Consider the following 25298-nt stretch of genomic DNA (forward strand, 5'->3'; position numbering starts at 1 on the left):
CAGTGGATTGCATTTATATAGCATATTTTTGGTGTTTTTCTTACTGCTCAAAGTACTTTAGGCTGCAAACCCCAATCGCATAGCACTATAAATCTTTAACCACTTTGTATATCTCACATTTACCTACAGGCAATTTAGAATCGCCAATTAACGCAATGCTCTTCCGACTGTAGGAGAACACTGGATCACCCAAAGGAAACCCACACAAGTACAGGGAAAGCATGCAAACTCCACACAGAATTGCCCCAAGAAGGTTCAAATCAAGAAGCGACAGTGCTAACTACTACACCAGTCTTCCACCCTGCTGTACAATACCATAAAGGCAAGCCATATAGAGACGTAGATCTTCCAAAATGCTATGCTATTTCATATGAAACATACAAATATGAGAGTCTATTGCTTAATTTATAGGCTAATTCCAATAACTTCCTTTTAAACCTATAAATATGTAGTTGGAAGCATTGGGTCACACACTGAGATGTTAAAGCTCAGTTGTATCACAACCATGTCTGTGTACAGCCAGCACGTTTGACCATCTATATCCAGTCACTGATGAAGTCTGACCAATAACAAGTATTGTGCCGATGGCACAAGCAGCAGTGTCTCACTTCCAGTGTGGATCAATGGCCGCCGCCTTGAGGCGCAGACACCATTCTATTTGGGATGATAGCTTGGGGGAAAAAAATCAAGGTGGGAAAGGTAACACAAAATAGAAAATACCCTGGCTAGTCATACCCAGGCACTGTCGTGGGAATAACATCTAAATTGATTTCTGCATCATGCTCATCTTAAAATTCCAATCTAGCAGCGAGGTTTGCAATACTGGCTGCTTAGGTAAAGGCATGTGTTCAGCCCCTTTGTGTACTTGTGTGTGTATATGTCAGTTGCCAGGTTAAGGCGATTTTCTGAAGAATGTATGCCACTATAAGGTATGCTTTTATGGCCCAGATAGCACATCATTCACATTCAATTATTAAACAAGATTTCCACACTGGACTACTGGTTGCAATCGTTTTTTAAAGGTATGCCTGCTTGTGTTCTCGGCACTGTATTCAGTCTGAGTTTAGCACCGACGTACTTCATCTGCCGAGGGGAAATGATCGTGTTGAATCTGAATGAGGCATCGTTGGCCCTCCGGGATGGCTCCGTCTCCTTGTGGCCTAAAGACTGTGTCCTTCACAATCCCTGCTTGCCCTTGTGCCTCTAATTTGCATACCAGAGAAAGAGGCAGCTCATTGGCTGAGAGTGGAATTGGGGAAAGTGGTTCCATCCTGCAGCCATCAGAAAATCACCTTTACCATTAACCCAGACTAAAGACTCTGCTGAGACTGTGCTATATAACCGCTCAGCTTGTACCTGACACAGGAGAGAATAGCAACAATTCACTTTCTGTCTAGTCAGTCCATGGATTTTTATGTGTTATTGTGGATTTTACATACTTGGTGTTCTGCGTCATGCTGTAATCACAAGGATTCACTTTCAAATTCAGAAAAGAGGAACTTTTTGTGAGACGGCCTTGAGACATGATATAATGTGGAAGAGACAGATCAGAGAATGAATATGAATTGTAGCAATTTATTTGTGAAAATGTTTTAAATTTATTAGATTATGGCTTAATCGAATTTTAGGATTTCTATTATTCGTGAAAGCCTGTGTGAGGACAGAGCAAGGACTAAACATGTATTTGGTATTTGGCCTTGGTGTATTACTAGCCTAACGCTAGTCTACAACAGTAGAACTGTTAGTAATTTCCAGTTTAAGATTCAGTTTGATCATCCAACGGTACTATTTGTTCAAATTGAACCCACATTTACAGGATAAACCCAATTGATTAGGAAACTCAGGTAACTTAATGGAGAACGAGAAAAATGGAAATTGCATGAACTCGATGACATGGCAAAACTTTTCAGGCAGTGTGTGGGCAAGACAAATGCTCTAGTTTGCCTTTCCATCATCCAAACTTTAGATAAGTTCACTGCAGATATTGTGTGTGTGGGCAGGTTTGGACTGACGGCACAGTGCTTTGTCTCTGGCAGGCAGCCTGGGGGCCAGGCCAGTTGTGAACTGTCTATACAATTGTGGACAAACAACATGAAATTGTATCTGACCTCTCCTTAAAAATGCCAAGGTACAATCTTCTCTGCAATCAAAGCAGCATCTGTCTGTCTATCTAGCAGATAGACAGACAGATAGATAGATCTCTGATATGTATGTCTTTATTTCTTTACTGTATGATGTAATTGAAGCCAACACCAGAAAATAGCTGTGTCGTATTTACTGGTCTGAATTATAGTACTCTGTGGTGCACTGGACATTTTATGAAAAAAATAACGCAATAAAAAAAAACACAAATTCAACACAAACAAACAGCCTTTTCAACCTGTGAGATGTGCTGTGTGTCCTCATCCTGCGTTGTGTCCTGCATGAAAACATTATTTTGCATTTTATAATCATTAAATTTTGAATACTGTGAGATGTACAAGCTAAACTCATGTGACGTATTCGTGTACTCTGCGGCCCGGAACAAGAAGTTAACTCCTCACTCCTTCCAGTTCGGCTCTTGGTCATTTATTCAGAAGTGGCAAACAATTGAGAAACTGTGTGTTTACAGCTGTCCCGCTGTGTGGATTCAGCACTATGAAAAATGCTCTCTGTTTAATGGGAAAGTGTGAACTGTGAAATCTCCCAGGGAGGCTGCTCTGTGACGACATCGGCGCCCCTTGTGGGACATGAAATGTCATCCTCAACGCTCGGCCATTCAGCATGTGCAGCATGATGGATTTTAGTTTGCTGCGTTTTGGGTTGAAATGGGAGACGAAATAAGGTGAAGAAGTGTAAAGGAGCACGGAAATAAATTATCATTATGGCAGCCGCTGACAATCATAGACAGGCTAGTCATTTGGCTGACAAGGGTATTGGTGGTTGGTGGGTACGGTTAAGTGTCATGGGACTAGAACAGTGATGTATTGCATACCCATCAGAGTATGTGCTCATTTGTTACAAACAATGGTGTACAGCAGGGGATTGGTGTGTTTCACTTGAAAGTATGCGGTTGAATCAGTTTCAGCTTTTGTGTGTGTGTGTGTGTGTGTGTATCAACTTTGTGTTTTGTCACCACTACAAGTTCTTTTTAAAAAAAGGTGTGATGAACATGTTAGCTGTGACAGTGCTGCCACTGCTCCCATTTGTTGAGTTCAATAATTAAAAGGATTAATTCTACTCTGTCTGATACTGTGCTATTACATTTCATAGAAAATGGGCCACTGGTAATAATGCCCAAAGTTGCAGAAAATAGCTATCATTGAGGGGAAGTTTTAGTGTCATTAATGATTTTCGAACACTCTTAGTTGCCCAGCTCTAGTGAATGATCATTATAAAGCTGATATTCACCGTGACTCATGGCCATAATGACTGTAATTATAGGCCACAAAGCCCCCACAGGTAAGGAGTGTGCCCTTTCCACAAATTATAGGTTGCTATCCAAAATGATTAAAGAATATGAATGTGATAAAGTGCGAAGACAGAAGTGCCGTCAAAGAGGAGTGAGGCTCTTTATGAAAGCTCCTGAAAGCAGCCAAGCATTTACCTTCTATGCAGGGCAAAAGTTTAGGTTTTACTTGAGATACCCTTGGAAGTTACAAGTGCAAGTTTTATAAACAACACTGGCCGACATCTTGCGCGCACATCTCGGCTGCATGAAAAGGGTTGTCCTTGCTGTCAGGCGTTGATTAGCCATCCAGCGTGATGTGGTCATGGCTGTCTCCCTGTCTCAGTGGGAGGTCGGCAGGACTTGATGGATGTCTCTCTTTTGAGATTGTACAGTCCTGTGGCGTGGGAGGAGGACCTGGCCCCGCTTATTTATTCATGCTGGGCTCCTTTCTGCTTTGTCTAAAATGGTGCAGGACCTCCCTCCACAGCACGACTCCATCATTTCTGGATAGAGCTAAGCAGTGCATAAAAGAGAATGAGAAAAGGCAAAAGGAAAAGCACCTCTTCCGTTTCTGATCCCCAAGCACCTTTTAAGCAAAAAAAAAATCCACTTAGAACTGCATAAGTAGGAAGGGAGAAATCGCTTGATTTCCTACACGAGCACCGAATTTGAGGATAATCTTCACAGTACGTCGTCGCAGGATGTATTTCTCCCAGACTCTGGGTCTAAAATACACACACACAGGGATGTGCGTGTAAAAAAAGACAAACGTTTATGGCAACAAAAAAGCACCCGCAGACAGGTCGTGCATATGCACAAACTCCTCTACTGTTTCATTTTCTTTAGTACAAGCTAAATAAGACTTAAGGACGGCCAATCCCAATAAATAGGAGAAAACAAAGACGGAAATGACCCATTCAGGAGGAGAAAGCAGTCTCTCTCTCTCTCCTTTACTATATTCCCTCATGATTCTGGCAAGACCACTGGGAGATTGATGTCTCTGTCTTTTTCATACCTTCTGTGACTGCTCAGCGAGGCACCGGGCTCCACGAAACTAGCCAAATTCCTAAATGATGAATGTACACTAGTGCATCCACTGGGACAAGAAACGAATCTAATATCTGCCGAGAGAGGAGGTTGATATTGAAAATCATCTGGAATTTTGCCTGGCCTGATATTGGAAATCCTTATTCTAATTGCATGAATGAATTGAATGCTCTGTTTTGATAAATCCACTCTGCCAGCAAGGGAATTGTATAAATGAAGCATCACAGATCCGTTTGTGTTTACCGCATGTGTGTGTGTGTGTTTGTGAGTGTGTCTGTGCCCGTAAGTCATTTTCATACCCGTCCTGTGCCGTTCTTGATTGCTTGTTTACTCAAGCAAAAACTCTGTTCACAATGTTAACATATAAAATAAATGAAACTCTGACGAGATCTTCCACCCACATATTACAACATATCAAATAGTCGTAAGAGGAACATTTTTCAAAATATCAGTCACCTTATGGAGAAATGGGAGGCAGCATATCAGTATAGAAAACCATTTTTATTTCTCATAAGGCTGTCCTGTAATGTACTTATAGCTACTGGGGGATAACTATGTTTCTCCTTTGTGACTAATACTTTCTCACTGTCACTTTGAATAAATCATCTCTCTGGTGTGTGTAAGAGGAACATCTACATTACAGACACTCTCACCCGTGACCACTCTCCGCTGCAGAAACGTAATTGTCCTATTATGGTCAGAGTTTCTCTGATGTGTCTGAGGGGAAAGGTCACGGGTGGGTGTTGCTGCTTTCTTTAGTGAGGCAGTTCTATACAGTGTTTTCCTCAGCTTTACTGAAACAACAAGCGCTTTCTGGAGTAACCAAACAACATTGCTGAATGACAAAAGTGAGCAGAACTTATTTTTATGATTCCGTTGTGGCTTTTTCCCCCAATGCGAAGCAGTCCTAGACACACCGCACCGTGACGACAGCCTCTGGCTCACGTTCAAGGGTTATTCAGGATTCCAACACGGGCTTGAAATCTGTAAATATATTTTTCAGCTTCTTGGATCTGTCAGCTTAACATGTAATGTATTTATATATGTGTATATATACACAAATTATCTTACATACAAAGAAAAGAAGTGCTCATGAATTTACACTGGGCATGCCCACCAATAAAAGTCAGAATGTTCGTCGTGGAGGATGAGCGTGAGGCCATGGGGTTGACCCTAAAGCCTCTCTGAGAGTCTTCATTAATCGACCTTTCTAGCGGTAACAGCTGACAGTTTCCTCGGTGCAGCCACAACAAAGCGATCAGCCTCAGGTAGTGAGTCAAATACAAATGCTTTCCACACAGAAATAAAAATAAACCGACGTAATTTCCCCCAATGTGCCCTCAGTTCCACAGATTCAGGTTCAGGTCTATGAAAGTTTGCCAACAAGTTCACCCTCAGATGGGCGGGGAGAACGTCTTCAAATTATGTTTTAACAACCTCTAAATAGCCCCTGCTAAGCTGCTTCAGTTCTGAATAGGGAAACAGAGTGAGGGAAGAGTAGGTCAGAAACTGGCCACAGCTGTGTGGAAGAGGAGAGTCACCAACATGGAGCTCATTGATCAAACACGGGATTAGTCTGGTTTCAAATCCTTGGCATCACGCGAGCAAAGCTGTTTTTATCTGGGTGGATATCCTTTCTATGGTCCCAGGTAATCCAGTCAGTAGCCGTGGATGTAATAGTTTTAGTCCATTCGATGAGAAGAGAAAGGGTACATGAGGGGAAGGAGCCTGGCGCTGAGCCCTGCAATGGGAGCTCTCTGTTAGGTCCTGGGATGAATCTGCAACACAGAGGAAGAAGAGGAGAGGAGAGAAAACACACATATGCTTAGATCGAACAAAGGCATACAAGTGTGTGAGGATTAGACCCCGAGGAATTGCTTCGTTCGCACGTTTAAAAAAAACAACCAAAAAACGAGGGGAGTCTTTTGAGCTGTGGAGGCTTTGTACAGCCCCGTCTCACCTCCTGATTTATGCTGTGACAGAAAACGGAAAAACAGACAGCTTATATGCTTGGAAACCACACTGAAGATGGAGGGTTATTTGGCATTTTTATGTGTACCAGGATAAATCAGCAAAATTCTTTGCATAGGAAACCCTGGTGTGTTTCCATGCTGTGCATGTCTGCTTCATGGTATAATTTTTAGCATATTTTTGCCTTTAACATTGAACAGTTTTGCAGGCCCCCTCACAGCCTGCTGCAGCACCTTCATTTGAACCTTAATAGTCAGCCAGCCAATTTCAAACGACCTGATAAAATAACGTTGGCTTTTCTAAATGGGATTGGGGGCCCCTGCTGTGGAGTCTGAGCTGTCTCGCCATGACTCTGGTTCAGGGACTCTTATTCAGCCCCAGTTGCAGATCTGGACACTTTTCAATGCTCCGTTGTACAGCCTTGAGACTGCTATTGAAAGTCCTGCTTTTCAGCATCCTGCTCATCCTGAAGCTCAATAAAAACGGTGCGCACGATGTCTGCAACAGTTACAGTTGTCGAGTTCCTTAATCTCTTTTTATTGTCGCAACAAAAGCATGAAAGAGTTTCATCACATTTCTGACTTATGTTACTGCTTTAAGAGTTTACATTAAAGAAACATCATGTTTCTCGCGCACGGCGGTGCCAATTAGAAATCCCATAATCCTCTTCAACAAAGAAACACACTCATGGCATTTCCAGCAGTCTTGGCAGGTGGCAACCAGGTGTATGAATTTAATTATGGAGGGTGCTGTGTTGGACTCTGTAATCTCTAACTCACAGTCAGAGCTCCAGTAACTTGTACATGCCAGTAAGCAAGCCATGTGACTTTGTTAGCTGTCCTTCCTCAGTAACAGTAATGTGCACCTATATTCACTCATTCCATTTATGAGGAGGTCTTATGATTAATATCTGAAACCATACGAAAACATGTGCATCTGAAAATATAATGCAGTGCAGCCATAGCACCGACAGACTTGTTATTGACTTGACAGAATAATTGAATGCAGCGGCAAAGTAAGAATTTTAGCAGGCCATTTATTTCATCTTTGAGCCGTAATTCAATTTTGTTGCAAAACACCGATTTGACACCAGTTGTAAATGAACATCAGCTCATTTATGCAATTTTCAAGAGCCAAGAATCATCCATTATTCTGCCTTTCTTCCCAGCAGAGTGGTGGATTTTGTCTTCAGGACATTTAGTATTTAAAAAATATATATTTAAAGATTTTTTTCTGGTTTCTCTGCAACATTTCTGGCAGATACCTTAGTCTGGGGCAGATATAGACAGTTTTTTGTTGACAGTATTTCAAGAAAATCTGTAACGTGTCTTCTTTTTAAAACATATACCAGATATTAATGCATTATCTGTATAAACTAACAGTAGAAGGAAAATATATTTAAAATGTCAGCTGAACACAGAATTGTTCATTCCAAATAATGTTCATTTTAGCATCTATTTTATCCAGTAGCATTTTAATATTTTGTTTACTTCTTTTATAACTTATATGCAGTCAGTTGCACAATTGTAAACATTTCATGTAAAGAGAATTTTATAGATTTTACTTAAAGATGCAAATACAACTTCTGGAAAAAAGTAGCGTGTGAGTGGTAACAATCACACTGACTTATTTGTGTTTTAGGGATTTTTTTTTTTAATGCAGTCGTTAAATCGTCTGACAGGAACAGCAGGATTGATGTAGTCACCTTTTTAACTCTTTTGAATGATTCACCGCAGCTGTTATTATGTATGCTTTAAATAGCTACTCGGATTTAATATTTCCTCCTCCGGGTCTCTTTCTCTGTATAGATTCTCAATTTTTCCCAATGATTTTAAACACTTCCCCCCCCCTCTGGGCTCATCTGTCCAGCATTTGCATATGTATGATCTACTGTCTGGTGACATATCAAAATTACCTCTGCCAGAACAAAAGCAGTAACAGGTTACACCACTGAGGATCACTTTCGGTCTGAAATGCAATCCACCAGAGGTTTGTTAGCGGGAAGAGAAGGGTTGTATGCAAATGTCGTCATTTCAACCCACATATGCATGTAAGAGCAACTAAAAGTGTCCTCTGTTCTTTTTTGTCCCCTTCAAGCAAACAGTGCAGCGAGCACAAGTGGAACGCTCAAGGATTTCCTGCCTGTTCCCATCTTTGCTGGCAACTTAGGTGTCTGCATTCTAATTTGCTGGGTGCATTAAATTGCAATTTGCTCAGACTTCAGTTAGTAAAAAGACCCAAGGACAATTGCCTTAACAAAAGGATTTAGTGCAAACACAGCCTACCCTTTCCCCTTTCTTGTTTAGTGCTGAACAAATCAATCATGCTTGCTCAGAAACCACTTGAAATAGCACTAAAGAGGACCCTCTGAAAACAGAAGACTCCAGACAAGAAAATACATCAAGATCCATTTAATGTGACATTGACAATGGATAAAGAAAAGCAAATGAACATAAATTAATCAGCAGCACTTGGAATGAACTCCTTCACCATTACTATGTACAAATATGTCATAAGGATGACAATCTGGGCACTTTTGGGAGTCTGAACCGCATCTGTCAGCTTAGAGTCTCATCCTTTAACAAAGTGGATATCTCAAACAATGCACTGTTTATGATTAGTTTATAATTTTTCTGTTTGTCATCGTGATGACATTATACAAAGCTGAAGGAGAAAGAAGCGTTGTCAGGCTCAGAGATGGAACGAATCATTCCTGGGTGAAGCTGGACTGTATGCGGCACGGCCGTTTGGAGTTCATTTTGATCAACTTCAGAGCTCGATCTCCCGATTTGACAAATTAGATGGTGAAGCATCTGCTGGCAGGTCACTTTTGCTCTCGGGCTATCTCACAGATGGGCTACATCCTATCACAGTGTGTTATTTTGCTTGAAAAAGTGCCCTCTGCTCCTTTTAATAAGGGACTTGCGGCACACTGAACAGCAAGTAAATCATGTCAGACTAGCTGGAGATGGAACACACTGAAAAGTGTGAAAGATGGTGCTCCACTTAAATGTAACGCTTTGCACTCACTAATCTGAACACTAGTGGAAATATTGTGTCTTTATACAGTTTAAACAACTTCTGTAGATGAATAAGAAACGTTTGCTGCAGTGTGAAATCACTAGAAAAAGTTCAAATTCATGGGATGCGGGATGACGCTCGTATTAGATATGTATCACATTCTCGCTTTGATAGTGACAACATATTGATATTCACTCTAGTACACTAACAATGAGGTTATTAAATGGATGTAATTTTTTTTCTCGCTATCATCAAGCGGGGAGAAGAATGAATAAGAGAAAAGATGCTTCGATTACAGCCTCTCTCATTCTGCCTGTCTCTTTTAAGGTGTGTAATTGTTTGGAGGGAGCAGAAATGGATTGATCTATTTAGCCAGTGGAGCGGGTAATGCAGATCTATGGTGGGCGAGTGTTTTGGAAGGTGCTCCCCAGCCTCGCTCTCACTGTGACTTCCACAAACAATAGGGCCTGCCTTGTCTGCTGATACAGAACAGGCAATGAAGGGCTCCCTCTCTGAAAGACATAAGGAAAGAAAAGAAGAAACATGGGTGTCAGGCACTGGCTTTTTGCTTCTTGCTTCTTACTTTGAATGCCAATTTTTTGTGAACGATGATGATGATGAAGCCTGTCTTTGGCTGTACATGTACGCACGCCTGTCTCATTGTGTTTCACTTGCGCGTTTCAGAACCAAATAAAAACTTCTAGGTGGAACAAAATGACTAGGAAAAAGAAAACACGCCGCTGTGTTGTGAGTTTGGTGGCTTGTAAAGGAACAAATACAAATGAGGCAATTTGGCCTGAGAGGCAGGTGAATGAGGAATGTTGATTAAAAAAGAGAGCAGAGTGCAGGATAAAAGCCCTTTCATGTAGCCTGTGGGCTATGCTGTGTGCTGATAGCTGCTTCAACAAGACCCTCTGAGGGGGATCAGGACATCAAGTGGCCTCTGATAAGAAGCCACACAACGAAAAGGGAAGAGATCTGCCCGCCAGCCTCAGTTGTGCACACATGAGTGTACCCGTACAAACACAGACATATCAAACACATCAAACATGTGCGTGCATACACAACTAGGAGCACACACACATGGAGGAGCAAGTAGCATGTCACAGATTAGTGCCTAATGGGATTGGCAGACCGGTGCAAGGCGCTGTAATCAAACCCACACAGTGGCCGATAGCAAAAAACAGGACATGGAACAAAGGAGGCAATGAAAGGAAGAAGGACAGATCCTGCCATTACACACTGATCACAGACAGCAAGGTTCTGCTAAGAGGCGGACCCGACTCTGTGTGTGTGTGTGTGTGTGTTTCTACAGTGCTCTGTGAATGCGCTGCTATAGCATGCTGTATGCATATGTATGTTAAGCCATCTGCGCACTAAACATTTTACTGATACATGAGCCACAGTTTCTGTAAAAAACTTTGCAGCAACTTGCTTATTATTTATGCGTGCTCTGCCTGCGCTTGGTGATAAATATTTACAGTGGGTGGCGGTGCGATCAGTATTTGTGTCACGCCTGCCTAATCATGCACGGCATGTAAACACACACTTGATTATTTCGCACTGAGTATTTGGGTTAATGGGAAGTCATTGAACATGAGTTGGTCCCACGCCTACTGCCCAACACTCAAATGCATACAGTGATGTGAGAGAGACGTGAAAACATAGAAGGAAAAAAAAAGAGAACAGCTTAAAAAAAGACTAACCTTTACAGAAGCAAGAATGCAGCTCAATTTCTGTTGACGCATCCTCTGCATTTTGCTTCCGGAAGCTAAAAAGGGGAGTATGGCTGGGTGTTCTGCAAAGAGAGGGTCAAGAAAAGAAGGACACGTGTGTATTCGGTAGAAAAGCACCTTCAGGCCTGACCTTTTTACGCTCTTCTCTTAAGATTTTGACATTAGACCAAAGCCATGTTACAGTATAGCTTTTCCATCTTTTGTGCGCAGAAATTAACAAACTCGATTTCTGCATCTCAAGAGAGTAAATAAATAAAATAGGATTCACTGCCTCTACTTTACTGTGCCAAAATCTTGAGCCACCCTGCATTGCTTTATATTTTGTTAGGAAAATAGCTAATAGGTGCAATGATTTATTGAAATCTGCAAACATACATTTAGGACAAAAAAAAAGCATTTTGTTTCTATGCAGGTATCCTTTTACTGCTCTGGCAATGTGACTGGGATCATTGTCATGCTCGAAAGTGAAGCTGTAATCAATCAGATGCTTTTCCAGATATTATTCCAACATAGATCAAAATTTCTCTTTTAATAATTCCAACAATCTCCAACACCACTAAACCATGACAGAGCCTCCACCGTGTTTTACAGATGGCTGTGGACCCTTACTGTTGTGCTCATTGCTGATACATACTGATGATAATCTGAACCAAATTTGGATTCAGCACTCCGTAAGACTTTTCAGTTCAGTTCTTGTGCAATTTGGCGTACGCCAGCCTCTTCTCCCTGTTTCTCTTCATTAAAATCAGATTATTGACAGCCACACTTCCACTGAGACTGAACATTTCTGATGAAGCTTTAGAGGACAGTAGATCAGCTGAATAGCCAGAGGCATCTCTCAGGTCTTGGCTGGATTTCTTTTCCTATTTCTTAAGGACATTAGATACTGTTCACCTGTCAGTTCTTTGTTTGTCCTCTACTTGCCTGGTGTCCTAAATTGTTTTAACACAATGCACACCATGTTGACAATAGCACTTTGGGAATGACCTTGTTGGTGCAAAAATATTCTATGCCTGTTAAACCGTGTTATCGTGTTTTTCATAGTTTTGACTAAAGAATTAGGAAGAAGTCACATGCTTTTGCAAAAGGCTGCTAGTCATAAAGTGTCTAAAGATATGATTTATAATTGGTTCTTTGCTAAGTTGTCTGCGATGTGGCAATATAATAATATAATACAGATGCGGTTCATATAATACTATTTGGCTGATTTATGAGTCAGTGTTAAGCGACTCATCCAAAACACAAAACAGAGAGCGCAGGTATAAGGGCTGGACTGGAGAATTAGTGAAAAAGAAATGTCAGAAAGCCTGCCCAAGACATTTTTAAATACCTGGCTCCTTTGAAGTGAAATGCAAAGAAATGACAGGTTGCTCAAGACTTTTGAACAGTACTGTTCATAAGATCATTTTAAATCGACTTTCTTCACATTATGCAGTGGGCTGCATTGATACTTCTAGATGCATTCTAAAGAGTAAACCAAGTACTGCACCTTACCTTGACAAGCTGGCAAGACCCCATTCGATCAACTTCTTTCTGAAAATTTTAAGCCTGCGATGGCTGTGAGGGGCCCCTTTGAAAGCTTTATGTCTATTTGCTGGCACATAAATCTACAGAACAACCTTGGGAAGCCCCATGACGTCTAGCCTTCACTGGCTGTTCCCCGTTTCTCTACTATCACATTAGCCTCTGCTGCTATTCAAAGTCATTGTCACCAAGCACTGGAAGGGAGAAAGGGGGTCAATTAAGTGAATACAAATCAGGTGATCAACTTGTCACAGTGCTGGACTGCTGGCTTCGAGGACTAAACTCTGCATTATTTTTGCATACTGCAATCGAAGTGAGTGCGCAAAGCTGAAAAAGCAGTGGAGGAGCAGAGCAGCCATTAACTTTATGCCGTTGACAAGTGTGGCTTGAGGCAGATCCCACCTGTTTGTTTACCACCTGCTTTATATTTATTTTTTTACTACTATGGGCCATTAGATAGGTTGCTTACACTGAACAAAACCAACCTTGTTATAGAGAGGGCACAGCTTTTGGATGAATTTCTTTACAGTGCTATTTCAGCACATTTATATGGGTTTGAAAATCTGCGTTTCAATGTGTGCAGCAGCAGGCAGTTGACAAGTTCAAGAAAAACAATTAAATTTTAAGTTGTCTGGCTATATGCAATGCATTGTGTGGAAACGGTGTAAGTGTGCCGTGTCGTATGGTTGGTTAGGTGTGCATTTCTACTCGCAGCACAGAAATGACAAACACATGCGTGTAAAGTATGCGTAGAATAGCTTCTCTGTATTATGAGAGTATGTGTGTGCATGCAGATGTAGGCAGCTGAACTTAAGTGTGTGTGATTTCTCACCCTTGTGGTCTTGATTTTGTTCCCAGAGGAGCACATCCATCCAGAGTTGTCAGGCAGAGTCTTACACTCTTCTCCCTCCAGACACGGTTCCATCTCACACCACCATTTCCCAATTACAATGGATGCTGTGAAAGATGAGCACAGACACATAACAAAGCAGCATTAGTTTAGACACATAGTTCCCTGCCCTCCAGCCCCGCATCCACTCATAAACTGGACTTCTCTTCTACTTGAAACATGAAATACAGAAGGAAAAAGAAATAACTAAAATGGGAAAAAGATTTATTTGTGCCTGCATGTGTTTCACTTCAGTACAGCTGTTATTGCTGGTTCCCTCCACTCCTCTGCTCTTTGTTTCACTGTGTGTGTTTCCTCTTCATTGTGTGATCCGTGTGCAAAGTTCCACACACAAAGAACAGAGCGGGACAGACAGTGACTTTAAAGTAAAGACAGCCACAGCTGAGGTGGAGAACAGGGAAAAATGAGTGTTTAAATAATAAGTCAAGTGTCAAAATCACAATTGCTGGGATTAAATCTGTAACATATGTACTGTATGTACATATGATTTATCACAAATCCCATTTCACTCCCCTGTGAATGTAATATTATGTTCTCTGTTTGCATTTGTTTCATGTGTCATGTTCAAAGTACGTTACTCATACCTAACTTAGTGGAACCATAGTGGAATTTTCACTAAGAATGAAATGAAGTCCTTGAAAAGGCACTGCAGGCTAGTAATGGTAATGACAAGACTTGAAGAAATGGAAGCAGGATGCATTGAAAAGCAACAAATTCAGTTTGTAAAATGTGGGGATAAATCACTGTTTAAAGGACTAATTAAAAAAAATTGTGTTATTTTCAAGATTGTGTTTTTCAAATGGAAAGCATAAAATGTATAGTAACATACAATTTAAAAACATAAGGATTAGTATTCGAAATGTGGGTGGAATCGCACATGCGGAAAACTCCCACACAAACATATTTGGTGTGCAAATTATCCACACAGGCAGAATTGTGAGCACTTACACAGAAGCAGCCACACATTATATTACGAGCATCTCCAGAGGAACATCCAGCAGTGTCTCTAAATGAATATTTTTCCTCCTCTTTGGCCTCAGAGCAATTGTATTGTTGCTGCATGGGTACTTTAGCTGTTGACAATAATGTCTTATACCAACAGAAATTAATCATTATTTTGTTTTGATATAGCTACATTGCATGAAGGGGAGCAATCTCATTTTTAATCAAAACTAATTGCCTCTCATCAACTGAATTCTTCCTCCAGCTATTTAACAAAAGCAAATATGTTCTCATCTTCACAACAAGATGTCTTTCCCTCCCCTTTTCCCATTCCTCTTTCTCTCTCTCTCTCTGTCTGTAGGTACATATATGTTTTGTTTTTACCCAAAGTATATATGGCATGTTAAAGAGCACCATACATGCACTTTCTAACAAGCAAATCTTTTTATGTAGTAATTATGGTAAATGGTAAATGGCCTGTATTTGTATAGCGCTTTACTAGTCCCTAAGGACCCCTAAGCGCTTTACACATCCAGTCGTCCACCCATTCACACACACATTCACACAGAGTGTTAAAAAATTACTTTGTTACTTCTTCTAATTAACTTACTTCAGTCCATAAGTTTTTATAGTTGCAAACCACCAGCCTCCTGGGTGTTTCATAGCTTCTGCGTCACTGAGCATTATAGTGCTTATACCATTGCTACTTGCCAACAAACTGCCATATGTAAAAATGCCATATGTAATACAACTAAAAATATCAGTTACTCATTTTCAAATATAGCTCATTTTGCTCTACGCTTCCACATTAAAATCCCTCCTGGTTGTCCCAAGTGCAATACACATTAAAAACTGCATAAATGGGTTTTTCACTGAGAAGCTTCATGTCTTTTGTTTGAGCTTGTCGTTGGTGGTTACACAAACAACTCTAGTTCTCGCGAACTTACACTGAGGCTCAGCTATTCCTTCCTTTGCCTACGCTTTGATACATGGATTAATCAGGTTACTAAATGCTAATCTTAACCTTACAACCAATAAGAATTTTAAATGGCCATCATCTAAGGCTGCTAAATTATGGAATTTACTTTTCTTTTATTGAATAATAACAAAATCACAAGTTCTTCGCTTGATCTGATTGATTCAAGTGGGTGTGAATGTATCAAATTGATTTTTAAACATAAAAGAAAATACCAGAACCAGCCCAAGCTGTAGTTTAGATTCAGTTGAGCATACGGGGTAACATCCTTCCCTGTGCATTTTATATAGTTTTGTAGTATTTTTGTCTTCTAAATTTTTAAATTCCACTCTAGGTTCCCACTGCAATTTGAGTGGGAACCTCTCTTCAAGTTACTGTAAATCCCAGCACAAATCAAAACCAGTCTTTCAAAGTCAAGCTGTGATTCATTTATTAACCATGAAGTTTGAAAAAAGAAACTTTTTGTTTTTCACACTCCTCCGTTAGAGCCTTCTGACAGAAAAAGTTAAAACTTCAAAGCAGGTTTTCAGATGACAAGTGATCTCTTGTCCCAACAGAATTTTTGCAGCATGCACTGTGCTTTCTTAAATTCACTCTTTAAAGAGCATCTTTCCTTTTATCTTGTTGACGCAAAGAGGACGTGAAGGTCAAATTATTGGGTAAGTACAATGAGTTAAAACTGTATCATTTAATTTTCCAAACCTTGTTTTTTTTTCTGAACCATTTGGAAAATATACTGTTTTTACCCTCCAGCATGTGTTGCCAAGGTTACAGACCAACCACCAATCAATTGTGAGCATGAGCAACATGCCGTCTCTACCTGATGGAAGAAGACTGTTAAAGTGCCGTCCCTCACAGCACAGAGTGTGCTACAGTTCAGTGTGAACCAACACACACATACATATACACCAGAGAGAGACTGGACCACTGCTGTTCAGTAAACTCACCATGTTATGTTGTCTCCTCCTTCATTTTTTTCCCTCCATGAGCCCCAAGAATACTAAATACAGGAACGAGAGCATCCACTAACCGGCTGTAAATTCTCCCTTTGGCTTCCCCTGTGGCTGTTTACCTTATACACTAATTACATGTTGGTCCACCATAAACTGTGCTTCCTTATCTTGGCTTTCTCCGTGTCTTAAATATTTCCCATGTTTAATTATGTTCACATTGAGCTGTTTTAGGTGTCAAATCATAAGTATGCATGAAGCCTTCATTAAGTTGCAAATCAGAACTAGACTTGAGGAGATGTGTGGTCAGTACACATAAACAAAACAGTGAAGAAGGCGCAGCAGCGCCTCTTCTTTCTCAGGAGACTGAAAAGATTCGGCATGAGCCCCCGCATCCTCAGGACCTTCTATCACTGTGCCATTGAGAGCATCCTCACTGGATACATCACCACCTGGTATGGCAACAGCACCGCCTACAACTGCAAAGCTCTCCAGCGAGTAGTGCGGTGCTCTGAACGGATAATTGGAGGTGAGCTTCCCTCCCTCCAAGACATCTACAGGAAGCGCTGCCTGAGGAAAGCGGGGAGGATCATCAAGGACTCCAGTCACCCCAGCCATAAACTGTTCAGACTGCTTCCATCAGGAAGGAGGTTCTGCAGCATCCGGTCCCGTACCAGCAGACTGAGAGACAGCTTTTTCCATCAGGCCATCAGACTGCTGAACACTTCATAGACACCTCAGCTTCACTACTGGAACTTCAACATTATGCACTCCACACTGTATATAAATGCCACTTGTTCTGCACATATTCAACTCTGTATATTTTATATATTTTATTATTATTATTATTATTATTATTATTATTTTTTATTTTTTATTTTTTATTTTTTTTACTATTTAATTTGTAAAAATGTGTATACACACACACACACACACACACACACACACACACACACACACACACACACACACACACACACACACACACACACACACACACGTAGGAAAATATTTAGTATACACATCCAGAAATGCATACACTATTATATATTGTACATATATTTATTAGTTTCAGGTTGGCCATTCTTGTATTTTGCTCGTTTGTGTTGTTGTGTTTGCACATCTCTGTTGCTTGTGGGGCTCGCACACAAGAATTTCACTCGCATGTGCTGTGCCAGTGTGCCTGCACATGTGATGTGACAATAAAAGTGATTTGATTTGATTTGATTTGATTTAATCATTTCTACTGAGTGATGATGATGTGCCGTGGTGTTACCATTCTGCTAGTCCCATCCCGTCACTCCAGAGAGTGAACAGGAAACCAAAAAGTTGTTTTTCAATACCCCAACAACCCAGGAGGATTTATAGCCAACAATGTGAATGCTGAGTTCACTTGAAATTGAAGAACGGTAAAGGAGTGCCTGGCAAAACAAAAATCAATTCCTTTAAACCAAACCAGGAAGACAAACAAAAAACAGGAAAAGGCAGAAAAAGAAAGATGAATAAAAAGAAGAAAAAACAAGGTGGGAGATTAAAAAGCTGCATCACATGAGAACTGCTTAGCAGTGAATTGACTTTCTTCTAACCCTGAAATGCTTCCACATGAAGTAGATTGTTCATACAGCAGTCTAAAAAAAACGCATTGAATGCAAAAAGTTTGTTTTTCTGTTTTTTATTCATCCCTCAATTTTCCTTTCGTTTAGGGGCAGCTGTAGCTCAGAAGGTCAGTGGCTTGAACCGTGGCTCCTCCAGCGAGGATGTCAAAGTATCCTTGGGCAAGCTGAACCCCAAATTGGCCCTGATGCATCTATTGGAGTGTGAGAGGGTGTGTAAATCTTAGACAAAAGCGTTCGAAGGAATAAAATGAAGTGCTATGGGGTGAATGAGGCTTGTGGAAGGCAGCAGTTTGAGCACACAGCTGGAGCAGAAAAGCACTATGCGTGTACCAGTCCACTTTATTAGTGACTAATGTAAAAATATGCAGTGTTTATAATTAGGGAAGAGCCATAATTCTAGCTGACTGTTCGCACTTGTTACTTGTTGATTATTAATGATTTTTTTTGCTAATTTGTAAATGGTTATTATATTGAAGAACATTTAGTAACACTGATATGAGGCCTCATTTTCAGTACTGTACAAAAGTCTTAAGCTACCCCTCATTTTTTATATTTCGCCAAATTAAAGAACATTTTCAGAAAGAAACTGATTGAATTGCCAGCCTGTCATTGTGAGATGAGGACTTGGTTTACTTTGAAATCCATCTATAAGTTTCAGTTTATCCACCCATCATTTATTTGCCTTTTGGTTTAAAGAGCCAGACTTTATTGCAATTCTTAAAGTGGTCTTTACTGGGTTTCCTGAAGGGCAAAGGTTTTCTTTTGACATTGGCAGCTTTTTCACTCATTGTACCATTTTTAGAAGATTTTTTTGCCTGTTTTTTGTTTGCTTGTTAAGTTACTTAACCTTAATCTATGAATCACTCAAGAATAAATAAGGCACCTTGCTCAAGGACTGAATCAGTTTAGTGTGTAACAGACACTTAAATTGTATCTTAGTCACTCTGTTACTTGTCACAAAAACACACAATTTCTTTCCATTCTTTAGTTGAACCTAGGAAAAATGCCAAAGATCAAACAGTTGGACAGGTATAAAATAGTGTTTTTGAAACAACAAGTAGAGGTAAAGAGGTATTAGCTGAAAACCTGGCATATATTGTCATGGTGTGCAGTGGGTTCTTAAAATTTTTTGATGAAAGTTGTAGAGGACGAACAATGACGCAGCAGGACTAAAAATCTACAGTAGAACAATATAAGAAAGTCTGAGAGATGCATCTGACCCTTCAGTTGGTCTACTTACTGTTCAGTTAAGCTTCAGCAGAAATGGTCTCAGCTGAGGGGTTTCTATCAAGAAGCCATTCTTCAGGAAGGGAAACAAGTAGAAAAAGCTGATGTATGTCAAATTACACAAAAATCTGACTGAAAATCAGTGGCAACAGGTATGACTGAGTGACTAATCAAAATTTGGCATCAATACTTATGGAGGAAGTCAGGAGAGAGGTACAACAGTGAGTGTCTACATCCACCTGTAAAACATGCAGTGATGGGAATAACGGCATTATAAGTAACGGCGTTATTTTTTCAGGAACGAGTAATCTGACTAATTACTATTTCTATCGTTACAATGCCGTTATCATTACTAACAAGAAAATGCTGTTTTTCAACAAACAGATGGTTGAAGTTGTCTTCAGCTTACTGCACCTTATATCAGTTGCACGGAAGTAGCTGAGCTACGTAAGTAATCTGGATGCTACAGCTTTAAGCAGCTGCGCACGCTCCCGCGGGCGGCAATCACTTTTTGGCACAACACCTGGAGCTAAGGGGCAAAACAATCGCATGAATGCTGCTGTTTGACTGAGGAAGAATAAAGTAGTCGTGGTAATCCAATCACACGACCACTTCAAGATGACAAAGCAACAAGGTGATATACACCAGTTTTTAAATAGTGTTGATAGGCCACGTAAAACCAGAGTCATGATAAACAATATATACGCGCATTTTTTCCTCAATAGTTTCGTCAGTTTACTGTCTAAGGACAGCGCTAGCAAGCACTCTCTGCTTATGACCAAAAATAAATAAATAAATAAAACAAAACAAAAAACAGTCCTTTCGTGTTGGTGAAAAAATATACATTAAACATGTTTGTGGTTGTTATAGTGAAAAATATAACTTTTTCTACTTGGATTTTATGTTTTTTGTCAAATTTTAGATCAGTGGTGTAAATATAGTATATCAACCATCAGTCATGTATGCCTCCTCAGCGCTGAGCTTCTTAGACTTGTAGAAACTCTGTTTTTGCCTTAAGTTACTTCCATGTATGTTTGCATATCAATAAACTGCTACATGCATTTCCGATTTTCCTAGCAATATAAAGAAATGGGTGGCTAAAAGTAATGCATATTATTGACCTTTCCTTCCACCTTCAGTTTGTTTGTTTGTTTAGTTGCTTCATTGTAAGCTCTTCTGTAAAAGACTTTTTAATGCTAAAATCTGTGCTTTTCATTTGAACTCTCTGATGTTCTTCTAACGTTAACTTAAAATGACCCTTACTTGTTTTGGATTGAACTTGATTGAAACTACACATGAAAGCCCACGGGTTTACATACTGAACTTGGACAATCTATTTCATATCTGTTTTTTTTTACTTTAAAAAAAGCCCCTTTCACTCAATAATTTCCATGTTGTTACATTACAAACATCATTCTGCATATTGAACTTCCAGTGTAACCTTCAATAGTCAGAATCATCTTTTATGTGTGTGTTTATGTGTGTTTTAAAGGAGACAAAAATTGTCTGTGCTCACATCCGTGCATCTTATTTTACAACAGATTATTGTTTGAAAGCCAATCATGCTCTAAAATAATGTATATTGAAACCTTCAGTGAAGAAATAGGTACAGTGATTGAACATAGAGAGAACGCTGCCATTTTTGGGTGTATCACTGCTGTGGATTAAAAATGTATTTAAAAACGATGTACATGTAGTGGACATGTAATTTTACCTTTGTTTTGAGATCAGCTACTACATATGTATATATAATATGTAAGGATTGAGGTATTAGAAAAATAATTGCCAACAAACTACATAGACATTGATAATTCTGGCACCTTAGGCATGTATTTTTTTTCATGGCCTTGTTGTTGGCACTCTTTCTTATTTTGCACTCCCTAGCATGCTCAACCATTCTGTTCTGTTCATTGAGCCTTGGACGAGGAGTATTCACAGTCACCAACAACTGCTTCAAGTTATAATTTTAAGTATCTTTCGCCATTCTTTAGCTTCAAAATAAATTTGTCAGCCAGAGAGAGTGCTAAAACATATCAGCATATCAGCAAACTGAAGCAGTGGTGCAGGGCTGTGGTAAAAAGTACACTCAACAAAAATATAAATGCAACACCTTTGTTACTGCTCCCATTCCCCATGGGATGGACGTAGAGACCTAAAATTCATTCCAGATACACAATATAACCATCCCTCCCAAACAGTGGTCACAAATCAGTCCAAATGTGTGGTAGTGGGCACATCTGCTATATTGAGATAATCCATCCCACCTCACAGGTGTGCCACATCAGGATGCTGATCTGACATCATGAGTAGTGCACAGGTGTACCTCAGACTGCCCACAACAAAAGGCCACCCTGGAATGTGCAGTTTTGTCTCACAGCAAAATGCCACAGATGCCACAAGCAATGAGGGAGCGTGCAATTGGCATGCTGACAGCAGGAATGTCAACCAGATCTGTCGCCCGTGCATTGAATGTTCATTTCTCAACCATAAGCCGTCTCCACAGGCGTTTCAGAGAATATGGCAGCACATCCAACCGGCCTCACAACCGCAGACCTCGTGTAACCACACCAGCCCAGGACCTCCACATCCAGCAGGTTCACCTCCAAGATCGTCTGAGACCAGCCACCCAGACAGCTGCTGGAACAATTGGTTTGCACAACCAAACAATTTCTGCACAAACTGTCAGAAACCGTCTCAGGGACGCTCAACTGCATGCCCGTCGTCCTCATCGGGGTCTTGACCTGACTCCAGCTCGTCGCCGTAACAGACTTGTGTGGGCAAATGCTCACATTCGATGGCGTCTGGCACGTTGGAGAGGTGTGCGCTTCACGGATGAATCGTGGTTCACATTGTTCAGGGCAGATGGCAGCTGAGAATGTCCCAGTTCTTGCATGGCCAGCATACTCACCGGACATGTCACCCATTGAGCATGTTCGGGATGTGCTTGACGTATACGACAGCGTGTACCAGTTCCCACGAATATCCAACAACCTCGCACAGCCATTGAAGTGGAGTGGACCAACATTCCACAGGCCACAATTGACAATCTGATAGACTCCATGCGACGATGTGTTGCACTGCATGAGGCAAATGGTGGTCACACCAGATACTGACCGGTTCTGGGTCCCCAGACCCCCAATAGCGCAAAAAACTGCACATTCCAGGGTGGCCTTTTGTTGTGGGCAGTCTGAGGTACACCTGTGCACTACTCATGATGTCAGATCAGCATCCTGATGTGGCACACCTGTGAGGTGGGATGGATTATCTCAATATGGCAGATGTGCCCACTACCACACATTTGGACTGATTTGTGACCACTGTTTGGGAGGGATGGTTATATTGTGTATCTGGAATGAATTTTAGGTCTCTAAGTCCATCCCATGGGGAATGGGAGCAGTAACAAAGGTGTTGCGTTTATATTTTTGTTGAGTGTATATTGGTATAGTTATTCCACCGCACAGACCACCTGATGTGGAAGAGTCACCATCTCTTAAAAAGGCACTTTATCATAATCTTAATTAACATCTTGACAGCTTCTCATCTTGCAATAAAAGTAAAAATTTAATGAGCAGTGACTATGAAATACATCTTATTAACGTTCATGCTTTAATTTATTATTGCCATCAGTATATTTTTCACTGTATGAGAACAACAATGGCTCAAGAAAACCTCAGAAAGCGCTCTTAATGACATGTCTTTACACCAGTAGCACAACGAAAAAATAGACAGTCCCAAGCCCAGTGGGAACACAGACACTACATGTACACGGCTGTGCACCGGCCAGGACATCTGGCTTTGACCTTGACCAATGGAGAAGAGGGATCTCTGGGCTGGGATCCATGCATCACTCTCTGGTGACCACTGACCTCCAACAGTCGTTTTACTTAACTGCTCTCTGTGCAGTCGTCAGCATAGAGGGTATAACCTTTGTTCCAACATCAGCAAACTTTACTCCTCCTCTGTGACGGTTGGGGAGTGAAAGGGGGGGGGGGAGACTTATGCTGGGCCACTGTCCGAAATCCTCCTTGGTGGCCATCCATTAATTTTCAGATCCATCTGTTTACAAGATGAACGCGCTGAATGTGATTTAAAGTACCATTACAAATTAAAACCATCCTCGCATATTACCATAAAATAGCTGCATTAGGGTGTCAGCGATAACAGATGGTCTTCGAATAATCAACACACGGACAGGAGGGGTGTTTGATTCAAGATGTCAGCGATGTAGCAAGCTGGAGTCTTTAGCTTTGATAGACAAACAACTGAGAATGGGACTTGATTGAAAAACATGAAGCGATGGACCTTTTTACAAGTGCATCTGTCAGATCACTGTTTGCGGGTTCGGTGATGGATTGAACTTGCTGACACGTCCCTGCCACGTAGCAGAATGTTTGAACACCTTGGCGAATGAGGAAGAGAATTGATCCCTTTCTGTGTCAAAATGTGAATACGTGTCTCTAGGTTCAATGAATAGTTAATGTTAGTCACTTGGTAGACTTTTATAAAATTAATCACAGCAAAAATGGCAGCTTTCCGTTTCGTGATCTATCTGTAATGCGATGGCATCCGGTATTTAGAGTTTGTGTGTTTTTCCCTTTATCTAAGTTAACCAGTGCTCTTCCAGCGCCCTGAATATTCACCTATTAACAAAAGAAAGATCCAATCAATCATGCATTCATATAATCATGCACACAAGCAAACAGTTGATCACAACCTGAGGTCAGCTTCAGATAGTCATTATTCTACATTAATCTTTGCCCCTCTCTGAAAAGAGAGAGCCAAGATTTGATTAGCTATTCAGAAAATATTGTTTAGCTTTCTAATCATAGCTTTAGTGAATTTCTGAATTTGTAATTCACCCTGGCACAGCAGCACCTGCAGACCAAAAGTCCAGGGTCTCCATATTTTTATTCTCAGCACGTGTTTTAAAACTCAAATTAATTCTCATAAATGCTGCAAACTATTTTTCTATGATGCGTCTCCATTTCACCAGTCAAGTGAAACTGGAAACCTCCCAGTTACAAGTACAAACATCCATAAAAGCCTAACGCAGAAATACTGGCAGGTGCTGGGCCGGTATTACAGTAATGCTGGTTAAAACTATTCCATTTATGACATAACTGGCATTAAATTACAGTATTTAATAACTTCCACTCACTATCAGTACTCTATTTTACAAGCAATGCAGTATCTAAATATTTCATTTCCATGTGTCTTAACTTAAATGTGCAGTAAGTGTAACTCTGTGGTTCTGTCAGTGAACGTGTATATTTTTATTTCCATTTCTTTATGTGGGTAAAAATTCGACTGCTGCTCCCACACAGGTGACATAGATCTCGCTGTGGGTCCCTTCTCTCAGCTCGCTGTGGACTTGTTACTCTGATAGTGAGACCAAGGAAGGCGATGCCATGTTGCTTAAAAAGCTGAGAGAAGTGGTTAGAGAAGGAAGAAAACTACAGTGACCTTTAAACCTCAGCTCAGGGTCAGATGCTTTTCCTTGCAGGTTACAGGTTAGAGCCTAATCACATCATCAGTGCTGTGAGAGCTCAGTGGGATGTGACAACAGTGTAGGAGAAAATGTTCTTCGCAATCATTATCTTCACTCCCCCCTCCCGGAAAAAACATATTTTTTTGACCCAGGAGGATTTCAGTGTTTGTTAGTCTTGCCTTGTGTGCGTTATAGCAAGAGAAAGATGTTTTTGTTGTACAGTACACTCTAATATGCTCCTTCTGTCCATACCCTCGAGCTCTATCTGCAGCAGGTTCGTGTCTTGGCAACCACATACAATTACAGTAGCAGGGGGTCTGTGAAGCAGTGAGACCTGAACTGTGGGAGCTGAGATTTTATAACGGGAAGCCTTTGCTGTTCTTGGGTGTCATCAGGTTGGACTTTGCTGTCCATGCAACCACGTGTAGTAGTCAGTCCTCGTTGGCTATTTTTTTGTAGG

At 40.7% G+C, this 25298-nt stretch overlaps 1 protein-coding gene and 1 long non-coding RNA gene across 5 annotated transcripts in view; one reads left to right on the forward strand and one right to left on the reverse strand.

The window, feature by feature from the left end:
• Positions 1-25298, forward strand: part of LOC147330114 (uncharacterized) — a 46616-nt gene that overhangs the window by 9816 nt on the left and 11502 nt on the right. The window lies entirely within an intron of this gene.
• Positions 4055-25298, reverse strand: part of tafa1b (TAFA chemokine like family member 1b) — a 126576-nt gene continuing 105332 nt past the window's right edge. Inside the window, exons 4-6 of one of the 4 annotated variants that reach the window (XR_015129066.1) lie at positions 13562-13686; positions 11176-11267; positions 4065-6255 (exon numbers count right to left, since the gene is read on the reverse strand). Coding sequence is in view for 1 of the 4 variants with exons in the window: in XM_086291661.1 (XP_086147787.1) it covers positions 6238-6255; positions 13562-13686 (143 nt within the window). In the remaining 3 variants the exon portion in view is untranslated. The other 3 variants (XR_015129067.1, XR_015129065.1, XM_086291661.1) reach the window with 3 other exon arrangements.

This window comes from Aulonocara sp. 'chitande type north' Nkhata Bay, linkage group LG5 (assembly GCF_057382095.1).
Source record: "Aulonocara sp. 'chitande type north' Nkhata Bay isolate Kocher_YH1m ecotype deep benthic linkage group LG5, A_spYH_male_GT1.1, whole genome shotgun sequence".
In the NCBI taxonomy this organism is placed as follows: Eukaryota; Metazoa; Chordata; class Actinopteri; order Cichliformes; family Cichlidae; genus Aulonocara; species Aulonocara sp. 'chitande type north' Nkhata Bay.